General features: G+C 36.7%; 1 protein-coding gene across 3 annotated transcripts in view; it reads right to left on the bottom strand.

The window, feature by feature from the left end:
• DMD (dystrophin) overlaps positions 1-20197 on the bottom strand; it is a 2234319-nt gene that overhangs the window by 824778 nt on the left and 1389344 nt on the right. For all 3 annotated transcript variants that reach the window (XM_027096086.1, XM_027096084.1, XM_027096085.1), the window contains exon 46: positions 417-564. In XM_027096086.1, coding sequence (XP_026951887.1) covers positions 417-564 — 148 coding nt within the window. The remainder of the gene's footprint in view (positions 1-416; positions 565-20197) is intronic.

Raw genomic sequence — 20197 nt, forward strand, 5'->3', positions numbered from 1 at the left:
TGGAATTCTCCATTAAGTCTAAAATTAATTTTACCTTGGTTTAAAAAGTATCACCATGTATTTTACACACACAAGCACACACACATATATATCGCATACACACTTTTAAAAAAATACATACTCACTGGGCTAAGACAAAATAAAGTTGTGAGAAAAACTAGTAAGGAACTATCAATATCCTAATGGACAGGAAATCAATGATTAAATACATTTAAAAAAATAGATTCATATACTCTTCTTTTGTTTTTCGCCCCACCATGTGGCTTGTGGCATCTTAATTCCCTAACCAGGGCTTGAACCCAGGCCACGGTAGTGAAAGCGCAGAGTCCTAACAACTGGGCCTCATGGGAACTGCCCCTAGATTCATAAACTCTTAATACAAGTAGGCCCTGGGAGATTTTAGGAAATAAAATTACCTTGACTTCCTCAAGTTTTTCTTTCAGTTGCTGCTCATTTTCAGGTTCAAGTGGAATACTAGTAATGTTATCTGTTTCTTCCAACCATAAAACAAATTCATTTAAATCTCTTTGAAATTCTGACAAGATATCCTTTTGTTCTTCTAGCCTGGAGAAAGAAGAATAAAATTGTTATCCACAACATATTTCTCAAACTTTCTTTTTTTATTTAGGAAAACTTTAAAAAATTGCACTTTCAATAAAATAAGCCATTTTAAGATGTTAACAATATAATATTTTAAAAGAAAATTTATTCACAGAGCAATTTCAATACCTCAAAAATCTCTAAAAGGTGAGATTAAAATTGGTCAAGAAAAAAATTCTAATTTTAAAATTCCAACATTATGTTATTAAACTAGAGCAGTGTTTCTCAACCTCAGCACTACTGACATTTAGGATTAAATAACCCTTAGTTGTGAATGGGCTGTTCTGGGCATGGCAGGAAGTTTAGCAGTATCCTTGGCCTTTCCCCACTGTATGCCAGTAGCATTCCCCCAGTTTTGACAACCAAAAATGTCTTGAGGCATAGTCAAGTATCACCTGGGGGGCAAAACTGCCCCTGGTCGAGAACAACTTCACTAGAGTAAGTATCTAAAATGAAGTTGCATGTTTTAAAATGTTTAAATAAAATACATCTTTACGGGGCTTCCCTGGTGGCGCAGTGGTTGAGAATCTGCCTGCCAATGCAGGGGACATGGGTTTGAGCCCTGGTCCAGGAAGATCCCACATGCCACAGAGCAACTAAGCCCGTGCACCACAACTGAGCCCACAACTACTGAAGTGTGCCCTAGAGCCCGTGCTCTGCAACAAGAGAAGCCACCGCAATGAGAAGCCCGTGCACCACAACAAAGAGTAGCCCCTGCTCGCCGCAACTAGAGAAATCCCGCGTGCAGCAACGAAGACCCAACACAGCCAAAAATAAATAAATTAATTAATTAATTAAAAAAATATATATATATATCTTTATGGAAAATTGTAAGGTAAAAGTAAAAACAAGATAATTAAATGAAAACACTAAATTACTGCATGTTAAAATGTTTTCCAAATTATGACTCATAATCCTTTTGGAGAAAAGAGGGAAACTGACTTAAAATACTTAACATATGTTGTACTAGCGGAAGTTTTTAATTATAAAAACACATACACTGTATGTTACTCAATTAGCCATAAATTTATTCTTACATATTGAATCATAACACAGCTGAGCAAAATGAGCTGCGCTTAAAATAATTTACATTTTTTTGTTTTGTTGTCTTTTGGGAACTATCTATCTCTGGTATGTAAGTTTTTAATTGAAGTATAATATACATATAGGAAAGCACACATATAACTATACAGCTCAATATAGTTTTAAAAAATGGATACACCAAATAACCAGAAAAGGAATAGAATGTTATCAGAAGCTCAGAGGCCCACTCTTGACCCTTGCAGTCACTACCTCCAAGTGTACAGTAACCAGTCAACTTTGATTACTTTGCTTGTATGAACGTTATGTATATGGAATCATATAGTCTTTCATTCAATATAATGTTTACAATCATCATTCGGGTTGTGTGTAGTTATCTTCCTCCCTATATAGTACTAAATTGTATAAATATATAATATATCTCTGTTGGTGGACATTTGAGTCGTTTCCATTTGGGGGCTGTTAGGCTAATTTTTTTTTTTTTGCTTCAACTTAACACATATTCATTGAGGGCTCATTTACTTCCAGTGACTCAACTGGGCATTAGAATCAAAGATAAATGTATTATGTACCTTGCCTCGAGAATCTCACAGTCCATGAGAGGAAAGAAGCATGTAAATCTAGGACTATGATGGAATATTGTAGAGCATAAGTTATTTCTGGGGCAGGGCATAGGAGATGTCCCAGAGAAGATAATGGTCTACCTGGGTCTTGAAGCATGAAAAGAGATATTATTCACAGCCTGTGCAAAGATAGGGCATTGAGAGAACTACAGTTACACTAATTCTCCAAACCATATCTGGTTATTGGATTTGTACTGGTCTATTCTCAGTTAAGTTCTTTGCTGGGAGCTTGTCCAAAGTCTACCTGGGGCACATGAGAAGACATTCTCTTCTCTGTCTATTCTCAAAACAGTAGATCCTATAAAAACCCAAGTCATATATGGGCTCCTGTGAAAACTCAGGTCATATTATATCACAGTTGCACTCAAAACTCTTCTATTGCTTCCCAATTCATTCACATAAAAAGTCAAAATCATTACAGCTCCCTATGAGGGTCTAGGTTTGCTCTGTTCAATATACTAGACACCTTCGCATGTGGCTACTGAACACTTGAAATGATATAAGGGGAACTGGGGTGGGCTGTAAGTGTAAAATGCACACCAGGTTTCAAGGACTTAGTACAAAAAAAATCATCTCTGTACCTTCTACTCAGTTTTGCTGTGAACCTAAAACTGCTATAAAAAAATAAAACTATTTCAGGGGAAGGGTGGGGGGGAGGGGTAGATTGGGAGTTCGGGACTGACATGTACACACCGCTGTATTTAAAATAGATAACCAACAAGAACCTTCTGTTAAAAAAACATTTAGACATTCACAGAAAAACAGACAAGATGAAAAGGCAGAGGGCTATGTACCAGATGAAGGAACAAGATAAAACCGCAAAAAAACAACCAAATGAAGTGGAAATAGGCAACCCTCCAGAAAAAGAATTCAAAATAATGATAGTGAAGATGATCCAGGATCTCGGAAAAAGAATGGAGGCACAGATCAAGAAGATGCAAGAAATCTGTAACAAAGACCTAGGAGAATTAAGGAACAAATAAACAGAGATGAACAATACACTAACTGAAATGAAAACTACACTAGAAGGAATCAATAGCAGAATAACTGAGGAAGAAGAACAGATAAGTGACCTGGAAGACAGAATGGTAGAATTCACTGCTGCAGAACAGAATAAACAAAAATGAATGAAAAGGAATGAAGACAGCCTAACAGACCTCTGGGACAACATTAAAAGCAACAACATTGGCATTATAGGGATCCCAGAAGGAGAAGAGAGAGAGAAAGGACCTGAGAAAACACTTGAAGAGATTACAGTTGAAAATGTCCCACATGGGAAAGGAAATAGCCACCCAAGTCCAGGAAGCACAGTGAGTCCCACACAGGATAAACCCAAGGAGAAACGTGCGGAGACACAGAGTAATCAAATTGGCAAAAATTAAAGACAAAGAAAAATTATTGAAAGCAGCAAGGGAAAAATGACAAATAACACACAAGGGAACTCCCATAAGGTTAACAGCTGATTTCTCAGCAGAAACTCTACAAGCCAGAAGGGAGTGGCATGACATATTTAAAGTGATGAAAGGGAAGAACATACAACCAAGATTACTCTACCCAGCAAGGATCTCATTCAGATTCGATGGAGAAATCAAAAGCTTTACAGATAAGCAAAAGCTAAGAGAATTCAGCACCACCAAACCAGCTCTACAACAATTGCTAAAGGAACGTTTCTAAGTGGGAACTACAAGAGAAGAAAAGGACCTACAAAAACAAACCCCAAACAATTAAGAAAATGGTAACAGGAACAAACATATCAATAATTACCTTAAACGTGAATGGATTAAATGCTCCAGCCAAAAGACACAGGCTCACTGAATGGATACAAATACAAGACCCATATATATGCTGTCTATAAGAGACCCACTTCAGACCTAGGGACACATACGGACTGAAGTGAGGGGATGGAAAAAGATATTCCATGCAAATGGAAATTAAAAGAAAGCTGGAGGAGCAATACTCATATCAGATAAAATAGACTATAAAATAAAGAATGTTACAAGAGACAAGGAAGGACACTACATAATGATCAGGGGATCAATCCAAGAAGAAGGTATAACAATTATAAATATATGTGCACCCAACATAGGAGCACCTAAACATGTAAGGCAACTGTTAACAGCTATAAAAGAGGAAATGGACAGTAACACAATAATAGTGGGGGACTTTAACACCTCACTTACACCAATGGACAGATCATCCAAAATGAAAATTAATAAGGAAACACAAGCTTTAAATGACACAACAGACCAGATAGATTTAATTGATATTTATAGGACATTCCATCCAAAAACAGCAGATTACACTTTCTTCTCAAGTGCACACAGAACATTCTCCAGGATAGATCACATCTTGGGTGACACATCAAGTCTCAGTAAATTTAAGAAAACTGAAATCATATCAAGCATCTTTTCTGACCACAACGCTATGAGATTAGAAATCAATTACAGGGAAAGAAATGTAAAAAACACAAACACATGGAGGCTAAACAATACGTTACTAAATAACCAAGAGATCACTGAAGAAACCAAAGAGGAAATCAAAAAATACCTACAGACAAATGACAATGAAAACACGACGATCCAAAACCTGTGGGATGCAGCAAAAGCAGTTCTAAGAGGGAAGTTTAGAGCTATACAAGCCTACCTCAAGAAACAAGAAAAATCTTAAATGAACAATCTAACCTTACAACTAAAGGAACTAGAGAAAGAAGAACAAACAAAACCCAAAGTTAGTAGAAGGAAAGAAATCATAAAGATAAGAGCAGAAATAAATGAAATAGAAACAAAGAAAACAGTAGCAAAGATCAATAAAACTAAAAGCTGGTTATTTGAGAAGATAAACAAAATTGATAAACCATTAGCCAGACTCATCAAGAAAAAGAGGGAGGGGACTAAAATCAGAAAAATTAGAAATGAAAAAGGAGAAGTTACAAAGGACACCACAGAAATACAAAGCATCCTAAGAGACTACTATAAGCAACTCGATGCCAATAAAATGGACAACCTGGAGGAAATGGACAAATTTTTAGAAAGGTATAACCTTCAAGACTGAACCAGAAAGAAATAGAAAATATGAACAGACCAATCACAAGTAATGAAATTAAACTGTGATTAAAAATCTTCCAACAAACAAAAGTCCAGCACCAGATGGCTTCACAGGTGAATTCTATCAAACATTTAGAAAAGAGCTAACACCCATCCTTCTCAAACTCTTCCAAAAAATTGTGGAGGAAAGAACACTCCCAAGCTCATTCTATGAGGCCACCATCACCATGATACAAAAAACAGACAAAGATACTATAAAAAAAGAAAATTACAGACCAATATCACTGATGAATACAGATGCAAAAATCCTCAACAGAATACTAGCAAACAGAATCTAACAACACATTAAAAGGATCATACACCATGATCAAGTGGGATTTATCCCAGGGATGCAAGGATTCTACAATATACGCAAATCAATCAATGTGATACACCATATTAACAAACTGAAGAATAAAAACCATATGATCATCTCAATAGATGTAGAAAAAGCTTTTAACAAAATTCAACACCCATTTATGATAAAAACTCTCCAGAAAGTGGGCACAGAGGGAACCTACCTCAATATAATAAAGGCCATATACGACAAACCCACAGCAAACATCATTCTCAATGGTTAAAAACTAAAAGCATTTCCTCTAAGATCAGGAACAAGACAAGGATGCCCACTCTCACCACTATTATTCAGCATAGTTTTGGAAGTCCTAGCCATGGCAATCAGAGAAGAAAAAGAAATAAAAGAATACAAATTGGAAAAGAAGAAGTAAAACTGTCACTGTTTGTAGATGACATGACACTGTACATATAGAATCTGAAAGATGCCACTAGAAAACTACTAGAGCTAATCAATGAATTTGGTAAAGTTGCAGGATAGAAAATTAATGCACAGAAATCTCTTGCATTCCTATACACTAATGATGTAAAATCTGAAAGAGAAATCAAGGAAATGTTCTCATTTACCATTGCAACAAAAAGAATAAAATACCTAGGAATAAACATATCTAGGGAGACAAAAGACCTGTATGCAGAAAACTATAAGACAATGATGAAAAAAATTAAAGATGATACAAACAGTTGGAGAGTATACCATGTTCTTAGATTGGAAGAATCAATATTGTGAGAATGACTATACTACCCAAAGCAATCTACATATTCAACGCAATCCCTATCAAATTACCAATGGCTTTTTTTTACAGAACTAGAACAAAAAATCTTAATTTGTATGGAGACACAAAAGACCTCGGATAGCCAAAGCAGTCTTGAGGGAAAAAAAATGGAGCTGGAAGAATCAGACTCCCTGACTTCAGACTATAGCACAAAACTGCAGTAATCAAGACAATATGGTACTGGCACAAAAACAGAAATATAGATCAACGGATCAGGATAGAAAGCCCAGAGATAAGCCCCCGCACCTATGGTCAACTAATCTATGACAACAGAGGCAGGGATATACAATCAGAAAAGACAGTGTCTTCAATAAGTGGTGCTGGGAAAACTGGACAGCTACATGTAAAAGAAGGAAATTAGAACACTCCCTAACACCATACACAAAAATAAACTCAAAATGGATTAGAGAGCTAAATGTAAGACCAGACACTATAAAACTCTTAGAGGAAAACGTGGGAAGAACACTCTTTGACATAAATCACAGCAAGATCTCTTTTGATCCACCTCCTAGAGTAATGGAAATAAAACCAGAAATAAACAAATGGGACCTAATGAAACTTAAAAGCTTTTGCAAAGCAAAGGAAACTACAAACAAGAGGAAAAGATAACCCTCAGAATGGGAGAAAATATTTGCAAAAGAATCAATGGCCAAAGGATTAATCTCTAAAACATATAAACAGCTCAAGCAGCTCAATATTAAAAAAACAAACAACCCAATCCAAAAATGCGCAGAAGACCTAAATAGTCGTTTCTCCAAAGACATACAGATGGCCAAGAAGCACATGAAAAGCTGCTCAACATCACTAATTATCAGAGAAATGCAAATCAAAACTACAATTAGGTATCACCTCACACCAGTCAGAATGGGCATCATCAGAAAATCTACAAACAACAAATGCTGGAGAGGGTGTGGAGAAAAGGGAACCCTCTTGCACTGTTGGTGGGAATGTAAATTGATACAGCCACTATGGAGAACAGTATGGAGGTTCCTTAAAAAACTAAAAGTAGAATTACTATATGACCCAGCAATGCCACTCCTGGGCATATAGCCAGAGAAAACCATAATTCAAAAGGACACATGCACCCCAATGTTCACTGCAGCACTATTTACAATAGCCAGGTCATGGAAGCAACCTGAATGCCCATCGACAGACGACTGGATAAAGAAGATGTGGTACATATATACAATGGAATATTACTCAGCCATAAGAAGGAACAAAACTGGGTCACTGTAGAGACGTGGATGAATCTAGAGACTGTCATAGAGAGTGAAGTAAGTCAGAAAGAGAAAAACAAATATCGTATATTAACGCATATATGTGGAACCTAGAAAAATGGTACAGATGAACCAGTTTGCAGGGCAGCAACTGAGATACAGATGTAGGGAACAAACATATGGACACCAAGGGAGGAAGTGGTGGGCTGGGTCATGGTGGTGTGATGAATTGGAAGATTGGGATTGACATATATACACTAATATGTATAAAATGGATGACTAATAACCTACTGTATAAAAAATAAATAAAATTCAAAAAAATAAAACATCTCATTAGTATATTTAATATCATGTACAAGTCAACATAATATTTTTAATATACTGGGTTAAATAAAATATATTCATTTCACCTGTTTCTACTCTTTCTTAAATGTGGCAATTAGAAAATTTTAAATTACATACGAGGCTCACCTTATTTTTCTATTAAAAAGCACTGATCTATAAAATCTGCTGATACCCTTTCTCTTTACTTCTCTGACCTCATTTCCATCTACTCTCCCTTCTTCTTATCCTTCTTGAGACCCACTTGCTGTGCTCCTGAAATACACTAGATGCATCCCCGCTTCTAAGCTTTTGTACTTGCTGGTTTTTTCTGCCTAGAATAACCTTCCCTCACAAATCAAACGTGGCTGGTTCCCTCACCTCCTGCAGGTCTTTCTTGATGGCCCTACTTAAAATCCCACCTCTTCCCTCAAATTTCTGTTCTTTCTCCCTGGTTTATCTTTCTCTTTAGTTCTTAAAACTAACATATACTATAATTTGGTTATTTTGTATATTGTCTATCTCACAAACAGGAAATTAAGCTCTCTGAGGGCAAAGATTTTGTCTGTTTTACTTACTACTGTTACCTTTTCTCCTGAAACAATGCCTGGCACAGAATAGATGCTAAATAAATAAGTGTTGCGTGAATGAATGAATTCTGCCTTCATTCTTTTCAATCTTGTGTTCCTGTTTTAAAAGAATCTTTCTCATTCTTTGCAATATTCGTTCTAAAACATGATCTAATTTACTCACCAATGTGCACTACAGTATTCCATCAAATGAAAGACACCTTCAGTTGCAAGTCATTATAGTACCATTTAAGTACTACCAGGATGTGAGTTGGAGTGGGCAACGGTGCTGATTACATGATGACACTTATTACTTAGAGGTTTTATTTTATTAAGAAATTGTTCTTTTAGGTTTATGTATATTTTTGTCTTATGTTCCTCTTGAAGATGCATAAATAGTAAAATACAAGTGAAAAAATTGGTGTGGTATTCTTAAAACTTCCTCATATTTAGAGTCTGAGTCTCCTATAGCACTTTTCCCTTTAAAGTAACTGATGTCTGTCTTTTTCCCTACACAAGGTCATCTTCTGTGGTATCGAGAGTATTGGCAATGTAGCACTTCTTAACAGGGCTCTACTACTGCTTCTTGGATTTTCTTCTAAATCACATGTGTCCTGGCCAGCAGAACCTGTAAAACCCATCCGGATTTCAGTGATATTAATGTGATAAAATGTGCCACTTAGAATGAAATTTGGTTAGTTTGCATAGCCTCCCACCACTGATGTAATGACTTAGGTTCTTTTGACTGCTACCAAATTGCTGGTTGTTTCAGGATTAAAGAAATAAAGATTCATAATGTAGTGACAGTTTACGGTTACCTTTAGTTTATAATTATGAATGAATATTATCTCATTGGCATCATCTGCCTGATGCGTGAGCTTATTTTCTGTTAATAGAGTCATTAAAGGTTTGGCATTAATTTCCATGGGAACTAGTGTATGATTATATGAGTTTTTGCCCAAAACAAATACTTTGGCTCTTTTTGTAAAGTAAGGATGCCTACATCAATGTCTAATGTTGACATTAATGGTTATTGAAGTATTTGAGATTTAGGGAGGAAGGGTCAAAAGAGGAAGCCGGTGAAGTGGCTTGAGGCAGGGTTATGAAGTGGCTAGAGTGTTTTGTTTTAACCTCTAGGTGATGAAATACTCCAATTTTTTGAGTAGAGAAAGATTTATTTCATTCACTCACTCTGGCTACTCTGTGGAGAATGGATGTGGGCAAGGGAGGTATGAAGAGAGCCCTGAGTTCTAAAGGGCAGGTTCAAATGGCTGCTAATCAGAGACAAAGGAGGAGCAGTCAAGAAACAATAGTGCAGCCTTGGGGGCAGGGTCCTGATTGCCCCTCAAGGGATACACATAACAATATCTTTGAGCTCTTCTACAGAACTAAAACCCCCACCAAATGGAAGATGTTAACTACCTGATGAAGCGTTCTTCATTCCAGAGAAAGGCACAGTTGGCCCATCATCACCTGACCCCAGAAGATCTCTGGATTGAAGGAACGCAGGCTCTGCAGGCACCCTGCTCCTTATCAGCAACCCCGCCCCCTTGACTGTATCACTCCTCACAACCCCCACCCCTGCCCCGAGTTGGGACACACAGTTGTGAGGACATTAGCCCACTGTGGCCTCCTGGCAAAGCAATAAAGCTATTCTTTTCTACTTCACCCAAAACCCTGTCTCTGAGATTTAATTCACTGTCAGGGTACAGAGGCCGGTTTCAGCTTCAGAATCAACTATGAGACAATTGAGACCAAGGTGATAGGCAAGGTGATAAAGTAATGAAGGTCCAAATCATGAAGATGTAGCCAGGGACTAGGAAGACAGGATGTTTAAAATGTAGGAGATTCAACAGGACTTGTGGATAAAAGGAGAGAGATTAGCATTAGTAGCTAACAATTATTAAGCACTTTCTATATGCAGCCACTGAATCGAGTACCAAGTTGTCACATTACTATTGTGAGATGGGTACTTGTCTTTCCTCATCTACAGATGAAAGAAAATGAGGCTTAGTATTCTCCCCAAGATCAAAGAGCTAATAAGTGGTCAATCCAGCATTCAGTCCTGGGTCATCTAGGTCCAGAGTCTGTGCTCTTCACCTGTTCAACCTATTACACCTGGTCTAGGCATGATCCCACCTTATCTGGCTGAACAGACAGTATTTACTCCAGCTGAGAGTACATTTAATTGTATCAGATATTTAAGGGAAATTACTAGTTTCAAAAATAGAGAGATCTTGAGCTCAGGGGAGAGAGGAGGGCTGGAAATATGGAATTCAGAGTCATCAGCAATGAGTTGGAGGATAAAACATAGTAAACTAGCATTTGAACTAATAATGCACACTTCACATTTGGCATCTTCTGCGTCCATTCTTTCTTCACCTCTAGATTAATGATAGACAATTCTCCCACCTGCTTATTTAAATTGAAAAAAAAAATAAAAGAAGAAAAAGCCCATTTCACAGTCATTCATTGATTTCCTATGTACAGGTAACCTGCGGCTCCTGCCCGTCCCCCACCCTCCCTCTTTGACATGGAAAGCCAAAGGAATGCCTTGGGTGTTTCTCTGGACCCTGCAAAGGCTACACAGATCTGTGAAGTTCTTCAGCTCAACAAATATTCAGCTGAAGGAGAACACGGTTTTCCCTTCCTGCAGTCTTCATACTGTTTTTTTAGTGATTATCCTGAAGCCCCTACCTTTGACTTCAGAGAGATGTAAGGGGTGATGTAAGGTGGGTAGCCACCCCCACCATAGACACTGCACTCCCCACAAAGCTAACTACCCCATCTCACCTGAGTCCTCTTAACATTGATCTGGACAGGGGGTACCAAGGAGGTTGGAAATCACTGACAGTAGACATAATACTACTGCTACTTCTCAGCAAACCTTAGGGGGAAGTGGCTGGTCTCAACTGCTGGCAGCTTGCTTTAGAATGTGGGATAGCACCGTTTTTCCTCAGACTCTGGACTGAGAAGCAATTCTGGAAGAGGAACAATCCCACTATAGACATCTTTTATTCGTTTAGCAGTTCTAAGCCAGTTCAAATCCTTGGGTCTAGGTTTCAAGGGTATTTGTCAGTCTACCTCATCTTTCTCTCTGTTCTACTCTCTTTGCAAATCTTTGTCTCCTTTAGTATTTGACTCTAGATCATCTTGCATGGTGTCCCATATACTGAGAGCAACCTTATTTCTATCAATCTTCCTCATCTTAGTTAAGTAAAACCGTGTTAAAATCCAACTACACTTGTAAAACCTAGACAGATGGGTAAGACTTTTCTCAACCTTCATCTAGAAACTGATAATTTCAGGGAAGAAAAAAATCCAAAACTAAACAAATAAAAGCTTGAAGAGCAGGAAAGAGTAATATCAAACCAAAAATAGAAAAATTCCAAACGTAGAATAAAACTCTAAAAGCAAATACCTCTACCTCCACTTCAAACATATCTCAAATTAATTACCTGCATATTTTTTCCTTTCAAAAATATCCAGCCAAGAATAAGAGTGGAGATATACTTATTCATTGTAATTAAGATTTATATATTTAATTGGGATCAAACTCTATACAAACATTGTATACCTAGTCATTTAATATGCTACTGTATTTCCTTAGGTCATTATTTATTATTTGAAAAATTGATTTTTAAGATCTGAGTAATAAGCCATATATAAGTACACCATATTTTACCATTGTTCTGTTACTTCGCATTTAGTTTGGTTTCAATTTTTCATTATAATAAATAACCCTATAACAAATACATTTGTTTATGTGCTTTGGCTCATCTATCTGCTAATTTCCGTAGAATAAGGAAGAAAAGCTAACAATGAGAATACTAAGAATTTAGATACACATTGCTAAATTTCTTTGCAATGCTGGTACTAAGAATACATATACACTTCCACCAACAATTATAAAGTATAAATTAAAAAAAAGTTATAAAATATGAAAGTCAACAGATTTATCACTACCGAGCATTAAAATTTATATACTTGATAAAAGAAAAATAGTTTGTCATGGTTTTTTTACATTTCATATTAATAGAAAAATTAAACAATTTTGTATACATGTGTATATTTGTCATTTGTTTCTACTGTCAGTCATCTGCTGTGTCTGTTGCCCATTTTGCCTCAGTGTTTTCTTATTTGTTTGTAAGGGCTCTTTTCACATTATCTTAAAAATATATTTATTGAGAATATTTTTATAGCTTCCCTTTTACCTTCTTTAAAAATATTTTTTTTCTTTCTAAATAAAATTTTTTCAATTTCTTTCATTGATACTACTCGGAAAATTGTGACCACCCCACAATTGTTTAGATATTTGCCTTTATTCTGGATCCTTATACGTTCATTAAAAAAAAACAAAAACCAACCAAACCAAAAAACCTAACTGGGTACTCCCCTAGTGGTGCAGTGGTTAAGAATCCACCTGCCAATGCAGGGGCATGGGTTCCATCCCTGGTCCGGGAGGATCCCACATGCCGCAGAGCAACTAAGCCCGTGCGCCACAACTACTGAGCCTGTGCTCTAGAGCCCACGTGCCGAAACTGCTGAGCCCACGTGCTGCAACGACTGAAGCCTGCACGCCTGGAGTCTGTGCTCTGCAACAAGAGAAGCCACCACAATGACAAGCCCGCGCACCACAACCAAGAGTAGCTCCCTCTCGCTGAAACTAGAAAAAGCCCGTGTGCAGCAACGAAGACCCAATGCAGCCATAAATAAATAAATAAATATTTAAAAAACTAACTGCTTAATCCATTTTAAATTTATATAGTTGAGTTTCTGACCTTGAAGGGTTTTTCAGAAATTGGTATTTTTTCCCCAGCACAATCTATTCTCTACTGATTTGTGGTGATTTCTTCATTATATTTTGTGTTTTACATGCAATAAGGTTCTTTTTGCAGATATACCACAGATTTTTGTGACAGCAATACACTACTTCAACCATTGCAGCTTGAAAGTATGTCTAATTCCTGGTAGGTTAAACCCCTCTCTTACCTTAGCTATTCTAATTTATGTACCACGAAGTATCATTTGGTCAAATTACAAAATAAATCTCATTGGGGACTTTGGTAGGGATTCCATTAAATCAATAAATTAATTTGTGTAGAACTACTGTCTTTCCAGCATAAATCTGCTCAATTTTCTATGTTTACAGTGTATTTGGACACTGAGAGTATCTGGGACTCATCTGTGCACTATAAATAATTAAGTATGTTTTCTAATTAACCTTCAGCATCAGTTTGAAAGGCAGTGGCTTGCATATGATTTTATGGATATTAACTGTATACTAATTTGGAAAAGTCTTAAGAACTCCCAGATAGAATAAATCATCACTTAAAAAGTAAAAGCTTTGGCTAAGCTATTTGCTATAATCTTTCTTTTCACACAATGTTTGTAGAAAACTTTTTGTTGATGATTTAATTTCTTAAAGAGTACAGCATCTTCTTTTTAAATATGAAAACATTTGGTAGTCATTTCTTGTCTAGGTTTTTTATACTTTGAAATATAAAAAAAGATGGCGTGCAAATCCCACCGGGACCCTGTTATAATCTGCTCTTTCAAGTGCATGTGTTTTCTGAAATTTCAAAAGCCTTGGTTTGAAGTTTTAAAAGCTGCAATTTGAATTTATGTATTCAGATGACTGCAGAAAAGCTAAGGAACGCAGTTTGCATTTCCAGGCTTGTCTCGACAGAACGGTTTAAACGTGCTTTATATTGGCATTCATCACATGAAGTGTTATTTCTTTGTTTACCTACTCGCTTAATGCTTATGGTAGGATTTATTCAGGCATGTGGTAATAATAATAATGAATGGGATATTTAACATCACCCATCTGCAATTAAGTGCTAAATATTTTACTTTTAGAGGCATTTCAATACATTTAGCTACTTTTTTTTTTTTTAAAGAATGGCTTCTGTTTGAAATATTGGCTCTGTAGCCATTTACATTATAAATGCTCTTAATGCAATTGAAGGAAGCACATATTATGATGGGGAGAGATTTGCATACTCAGAAAGGAAGAGTTACCGATGTGTTGCTAAATTCAATGAATTTAACATTAATTCTAAATGAACATTTTCCGTGGGGCTGCTCTTACGGTAAGAGGTAAAGACTGCCAAATCACGTGACATGATTTTAGAAGAGGAGGGTCTACCTAGTGTTTCAGGCCAAATGCTAGGTATTTTCACATTTGAATCTCTTTTAACACTCAATACATCATGTGTATTGTCTCCCTAATATTCCCAATGAAGAAATTGAAGCCCAGAGATTTATATACCATATATATCCAAGTATAACGTGACTCTCTATCCTATTTTCCAAATGAGAAGTTCCTAAGTTTCTGATCAAATGTAACATAGAAACTTTGGAAAACGTAGATAGAATCATCACCCATCTACATATAATGCTTAATTCAATAATTTGATGGTGCATACTAATTTAAAATCATATAACATATTACATTAGAAAGACCACTAATTTAAAATTATATAACGTTAGAAAGATCACACTTCCCCATTCATAGTTTATACAACAATCGTGGCAACATTCTTCACACGCATCTTCAACACTGGATCTGTCATTCTGAGGGATGCACTTTTTGAGTTATCTAATTCAGTTTTCTAAACAGTGTCATCTTCACTTACACCCATGTGGCTTGAGGTACAGTACTGCTGAAGCCACGTGTAATGTTCTACTGGAAATTTTATTCCAAGCCACAAACACACATTTACGTACAGAAGACAGTTTTATGTTATGTAAAGACAGTTTTTCTTTTCTCTGTGCCATATGTCCATGAGCTACACGAGGCAACCACTTACTGAGTGGCTTTTAAAATAATCTTTCCGGAGTTTGTTTACAATGGCATTCAACTCATGAAATTGTGATGTCATACCACCAAAGTTAATCACTACTTCTGTTAAACTTGTTTTCTTCCTGTATCAAGTGACTGCTACAAGCCACCAAAATAAGCACAAACTGAGATTATGCCAATATGTCTTTCCCAGACAGTACTTTGTTGTTTTGCGCAAAATAAAACAAGTGAGTGTCTTATAATTTGAGAAACTCTAGAAAGATTCAAATATAAAGGTGTCTCTTAAGGAAAAAAAAACATTCAGGCTTAGGCACACATAGTAACTTCTCCAAGTCATACTGTCTAGAGGGCACTGTTAGCACCAGAACCCAGGCATCGACTCGATTTTTAAACCAACACACCTCCCAAATCTGGTTAGTACACAAGTCACACAATCAGACATTCATTCATTTTGCCTAGTTTGTTCTTTATAAAAATGAAGTGCAACTGAGAGGCATAACATATCAAGGTTCCTCAGGCATTTACTCCTCAATATTAAGGAAAACATTAGCAACTTGTGGGTAGATGTGAAGAATGAAAAGGGAAATCATGGAGCTTAGCAGTGAGAGTTCCTGAAAGGAAAAAAAAAAAGTTCAAACCTAAGCCCTGAAAGTTATTAGTTGAGTGTGTGAACCTGGGCAAGTTACTTAACCTCTATAGGCCTCCATTTCCTCATCTAAAAATGGGGACAATAAACACTTCATATTGTGGTTGTTTGGATTAAATTTGCTTTCAGAAACTCCAGTTTTAGCCTACTGCTTTCACTAATGGTATTCAACAAATGATAGAGAAAATATAAAAAGTTTTGTCTTTTTTTTTGTTTAAAAGGGAGACTCTGGATACTGAACTGCTATTTCTATCTCAGAATTTTGCCTAAGCCAACATACTTATATACATAAAAGTATTTATAAAGCATGTATGAGGAGGACTCATATAAAGCATTATCAGGAGGACTATGTGAAATTGAGCTTTTTGATGAGCCAGTTGACAGCTCTATTTCTTTCTTCTGACAAGCTTCCTTGACTAATTTTTTTGGGGAAAGACAATTAGAGTCAAAATGCTAATCTACGAGTAAATGTGCCACCAGATGAGACTACTTCTAGGCAAGGTAAACATATGGTTACAATGCAACAAAACACCTTTCAAAGGTCTACTAGTGTCCAATGATATGGCGGTGACTGTAGGTAACAATCTTTGCCCTGATGAAGCTTATATTCCAGACAATAAACAAGATAAAGAAGTGAAAAATATCGATTGTGGCAAAGCGGTAAGTGCTACAGAGGGAAAAAATGAAGCTGGAAGAAAGGGAATATTGAGTGGAGCTGGAAGGTGGCTGCAGTTTTGTAAAGGGTGATCAGAGGAGGCTTCATTGAGAAGGGGTATTTGAGTAAAATCGTAATGGTAGAGACTGGCTGGCTGCCCATTAAAAGACTTTATTCTCTTCTTTTAACTATGAAGCTAGTTGTCATGTCACATTCTCTCTGGCCATTAGGTGTGACTACATAACTGAATTCTAGCCAATGGAATAGACACAAAAGTGATTCTCACCGATTCCAGGCCTGGCTCTTAACCTCACCACCCCGACATAGATGATATTCCTTGTTCTTTCTCTTTCTAATGTAGAAAAGCATAGGGATTTTGAAAGCCACATGTTAAAAATGTCAGCGCTACAAAATCAAGGTAGACTGGGTCCCTGATTCACAATTTAGAGGGAGCTGCTCGCCTGCTGATCAGAAGCAACTTTTTGAAGTTTGCATGAGTGAGACGTTTCTATAGTGGTAAGCCACTGAAATGCGGGGCTTCTACTTTAACATCAGCTTGAATAAAGTTAGGTAATAAAGGAGGTGAGGGATCAATCCATTCAAATATTGGGGAGAAAACACTCTAAGCAAAGGAAAACAAGTACAAAGATTCCGAGGCAGGAGTGTGGTTAGAATGTTCCAAAAACAACAAAGAAGTGGGAAAAAATGTTTGGAATGGAATGACAGAGGGGAGACTAGCAGGAGATGAAGTAAAACAAGCCAAATCTTAAGAGATTCTACCGAGAATCCCAAGGCTTTCATAATTCATATTCTCTATCAAATTCAGTTCTCAGATAAAAAGAAATTCTAGAATAACCTTTTTGGGGATCTCAGGTTGAACCCTTCTCCAATCCTACTTTAATAGGTCCAAATGACTAACTGAATCCCAGCACTTCTTCCATATTTTTGTTGTGTGCTGTCTACAGAGGTGCTGGAATAGATTTCTGAAAACACTGCGGATGCTTTGGACTGTCATCTATCAGAGGCAGAGTAACACAATTTATCGGTAAAGCCTGTAACAAAGCCATTACCATCTGATGAAAGATGCAATGAAGAGTGAATGACCTTAGTTTTTCTGCTTTCAGTCATGGCTAGGTTCTCCCCTTCCCAGACATTCAAAACACCACCATCTTCCCTTCCAAGATGGCTCCTCTGTCAATGTCCATGGATGGCTCTGCCAGCTCCCAGTCTCTCAAAATAGAAATGAGAGGCATCCTTGATTCTTTCCTCTCCCTCACACCCAGAGTGTATCAATAATTGTCCTCGTAATTCCACTTGAGATGTCTCTCTTGAGTATTCCCACTTTCCTCCATACTCCCTGCTACTGTCTCCCCCTCCCATCCTCTCTCACTGGTTACTGAGGCTATTTCCTAATTGGTTTCTGCCTCCCACCTTGTCATCTTATCCATTCTTAACACTTCAGAATGAATAATATTTCTAAAATAAGTCTCTGATCATACTCTCACACCTTCAATAACTCCCTAGTGCCAATGGGATAAAATCCAACTTTTCTAATGTGGATCAAAAACCTCTTTATGATCTGATCTCTACTTACTTCTCTTTCTTCATCTTTCTTTGCATTGCACAATCCACTGAACAACTTAATCTTCTTTGCAATCTAGTACCACATCCATGTCAGGACTCAGCACACTCTGTCCCATCCTTCTGGGATACCCTTCCCATTGTCCTGATCTATGTAGCTTCTAGTTACCTCTTCAATCTCAGGTTAGCCATTACCTCCTCTATGAAGCTTTCCTCAATTAATTAGCAACCTACTCCTAATCAAGCCTAAGTTATGGGCCGTGTTATGTAGTCCCATAGCTCCTCATAATTTTTCTAGCACAGGGTATAATATAATCTCCTATGTTTGTCAATATACAGCAAGTACCATAAGGACAGGTACTCTATTGTGATCACACTCTATTCTCATTACCTACTGTATAGTATTTGTTCAACTCTTAAATTCACAGTCTCAGAATGATACCATCTCAATTGTGTGTCTGAGAGAGGTAACATTATTCCCATTATTCTTCGGAGATTTTACATGAAAAACAAAGTGTGTGTTATGGAAGGCAAGTTCTGTGTAAAATTAACTAAATTAAATTGGAGGAAGCTACATACAAGGAGTTTCAAAACTATGGACCATGAGCCAAATCCTGCCTGTCACCGGTTTTTGAAAATAAATTTTTATTGGAACATAGCCACGCCCATTCATTTACATATTGTCTATGACTGCATTCGTACTATGACAGCAGAGTTGAGTAGCTGCAACAGAGACTGAATGGTTGACAAAGCCAAAAGCATTTACTATCCAGCACTTTACTGAAGTTTGATGATATGTGCTATATATTAAACCCCTTTATTAGACACATACTAGGGAATTAAAGATATGAAAATTCTGACATAAGAAAAATCTGTATAATCTTTTTAACCTAGTTATACGTGGATCATGAAAATCTGTATGACGATTTAAACCATTCAAACTCCTTCACCCTTTGAAATAATTATTAACACCTTACACAGTTATTATTTCACAGGATACGACATGAGAATGGCTAATAGGAAAACTAGGCATTGCACCTAATTATAAATATTTATTCTGTTTAAAATTTAAAGTTTGCCAGTATGACAGGCTATGTTTACTTAGCTTTGAATCAAACATGGAAAATACTTAGTAAAAAAAAAAAAGACTGAGGTTTTTGCCTCTTTCTCTTCTTCTTTGCTTTTACGTTATTCAAGTTTCTTTCCTTATTTTTCTTTCTTCCTAATCTAACTTTTTCTCTTCTTTTGTAATTTCATATCTTTTTTTGTTAGTCTTTTTCTGTGGGTTTTATGCTGACTTGTATTTCTGTGGCTGTATTTTGAATTCCTCAGTGCAAACTCATATTTGCACCCCCAGCAAAATGTCATTTATTGTCAGTACTATGTACATTTCCCCTGGATATAAATACATTATACAGATAAGGAAAACCAAAGTTCCTCTGAGAGACAAAGGATATATTTTGCTCACTACTTTCATGCTGGAAAAGAAAGGGCTAATGGTATTTCCATTTGATTTATTTAAAATCTGGACACAACTCCAGGTAAGTTCTTCAGAAATGCACGTTACTATTCTTTAAAAAATACAGCCACAGGAGGTACAAGAATAGTTTTATTTCCTCAAACAGCAGTTCCTCAAGTGTGGGTCTGGTCACCCCTGGGGATCCTTGAGATACTTTCAGGGGGTTTGTGAGGTCAAAACTATTTCATAATGATACTGAGAGATTTGCCATTTTCTCTCTCATTCTCTTATGAGTTTTCCAGAGGCTATGTCATGGGTGACATGGTAACAAACTGAATGCAGAAAAAGATATAAGAATCAGCTCTCTTCTCTTCAGCTAAATATTAAAGAGATTTTTAAGAATATAAAACAATGTCATCATTCTCACAGTCTTTTGCTGTGGAAAATAGTTATCTTTCATAAAACAT

The sequence above is a fragment of the Aethalodelphis obliquidens genome, unplaced genomic scaffold, assembly GCF_003676395.1.
Source record: "Aethalodelphis obliquidens isolate GAN/ISIS:26980383/991018 unplaced genomic scaffold, ASM367639v1 scaffold98, whole genome shotgun sequence".
Classification (NCBI taxonomy): domain Eukaryota; kingdom Metazoa; phylum Chordata; class Mammalia; order Artiodactyla; family Delphinidae; genus Aethalodelphis; species Aethalodelphis obliquidens.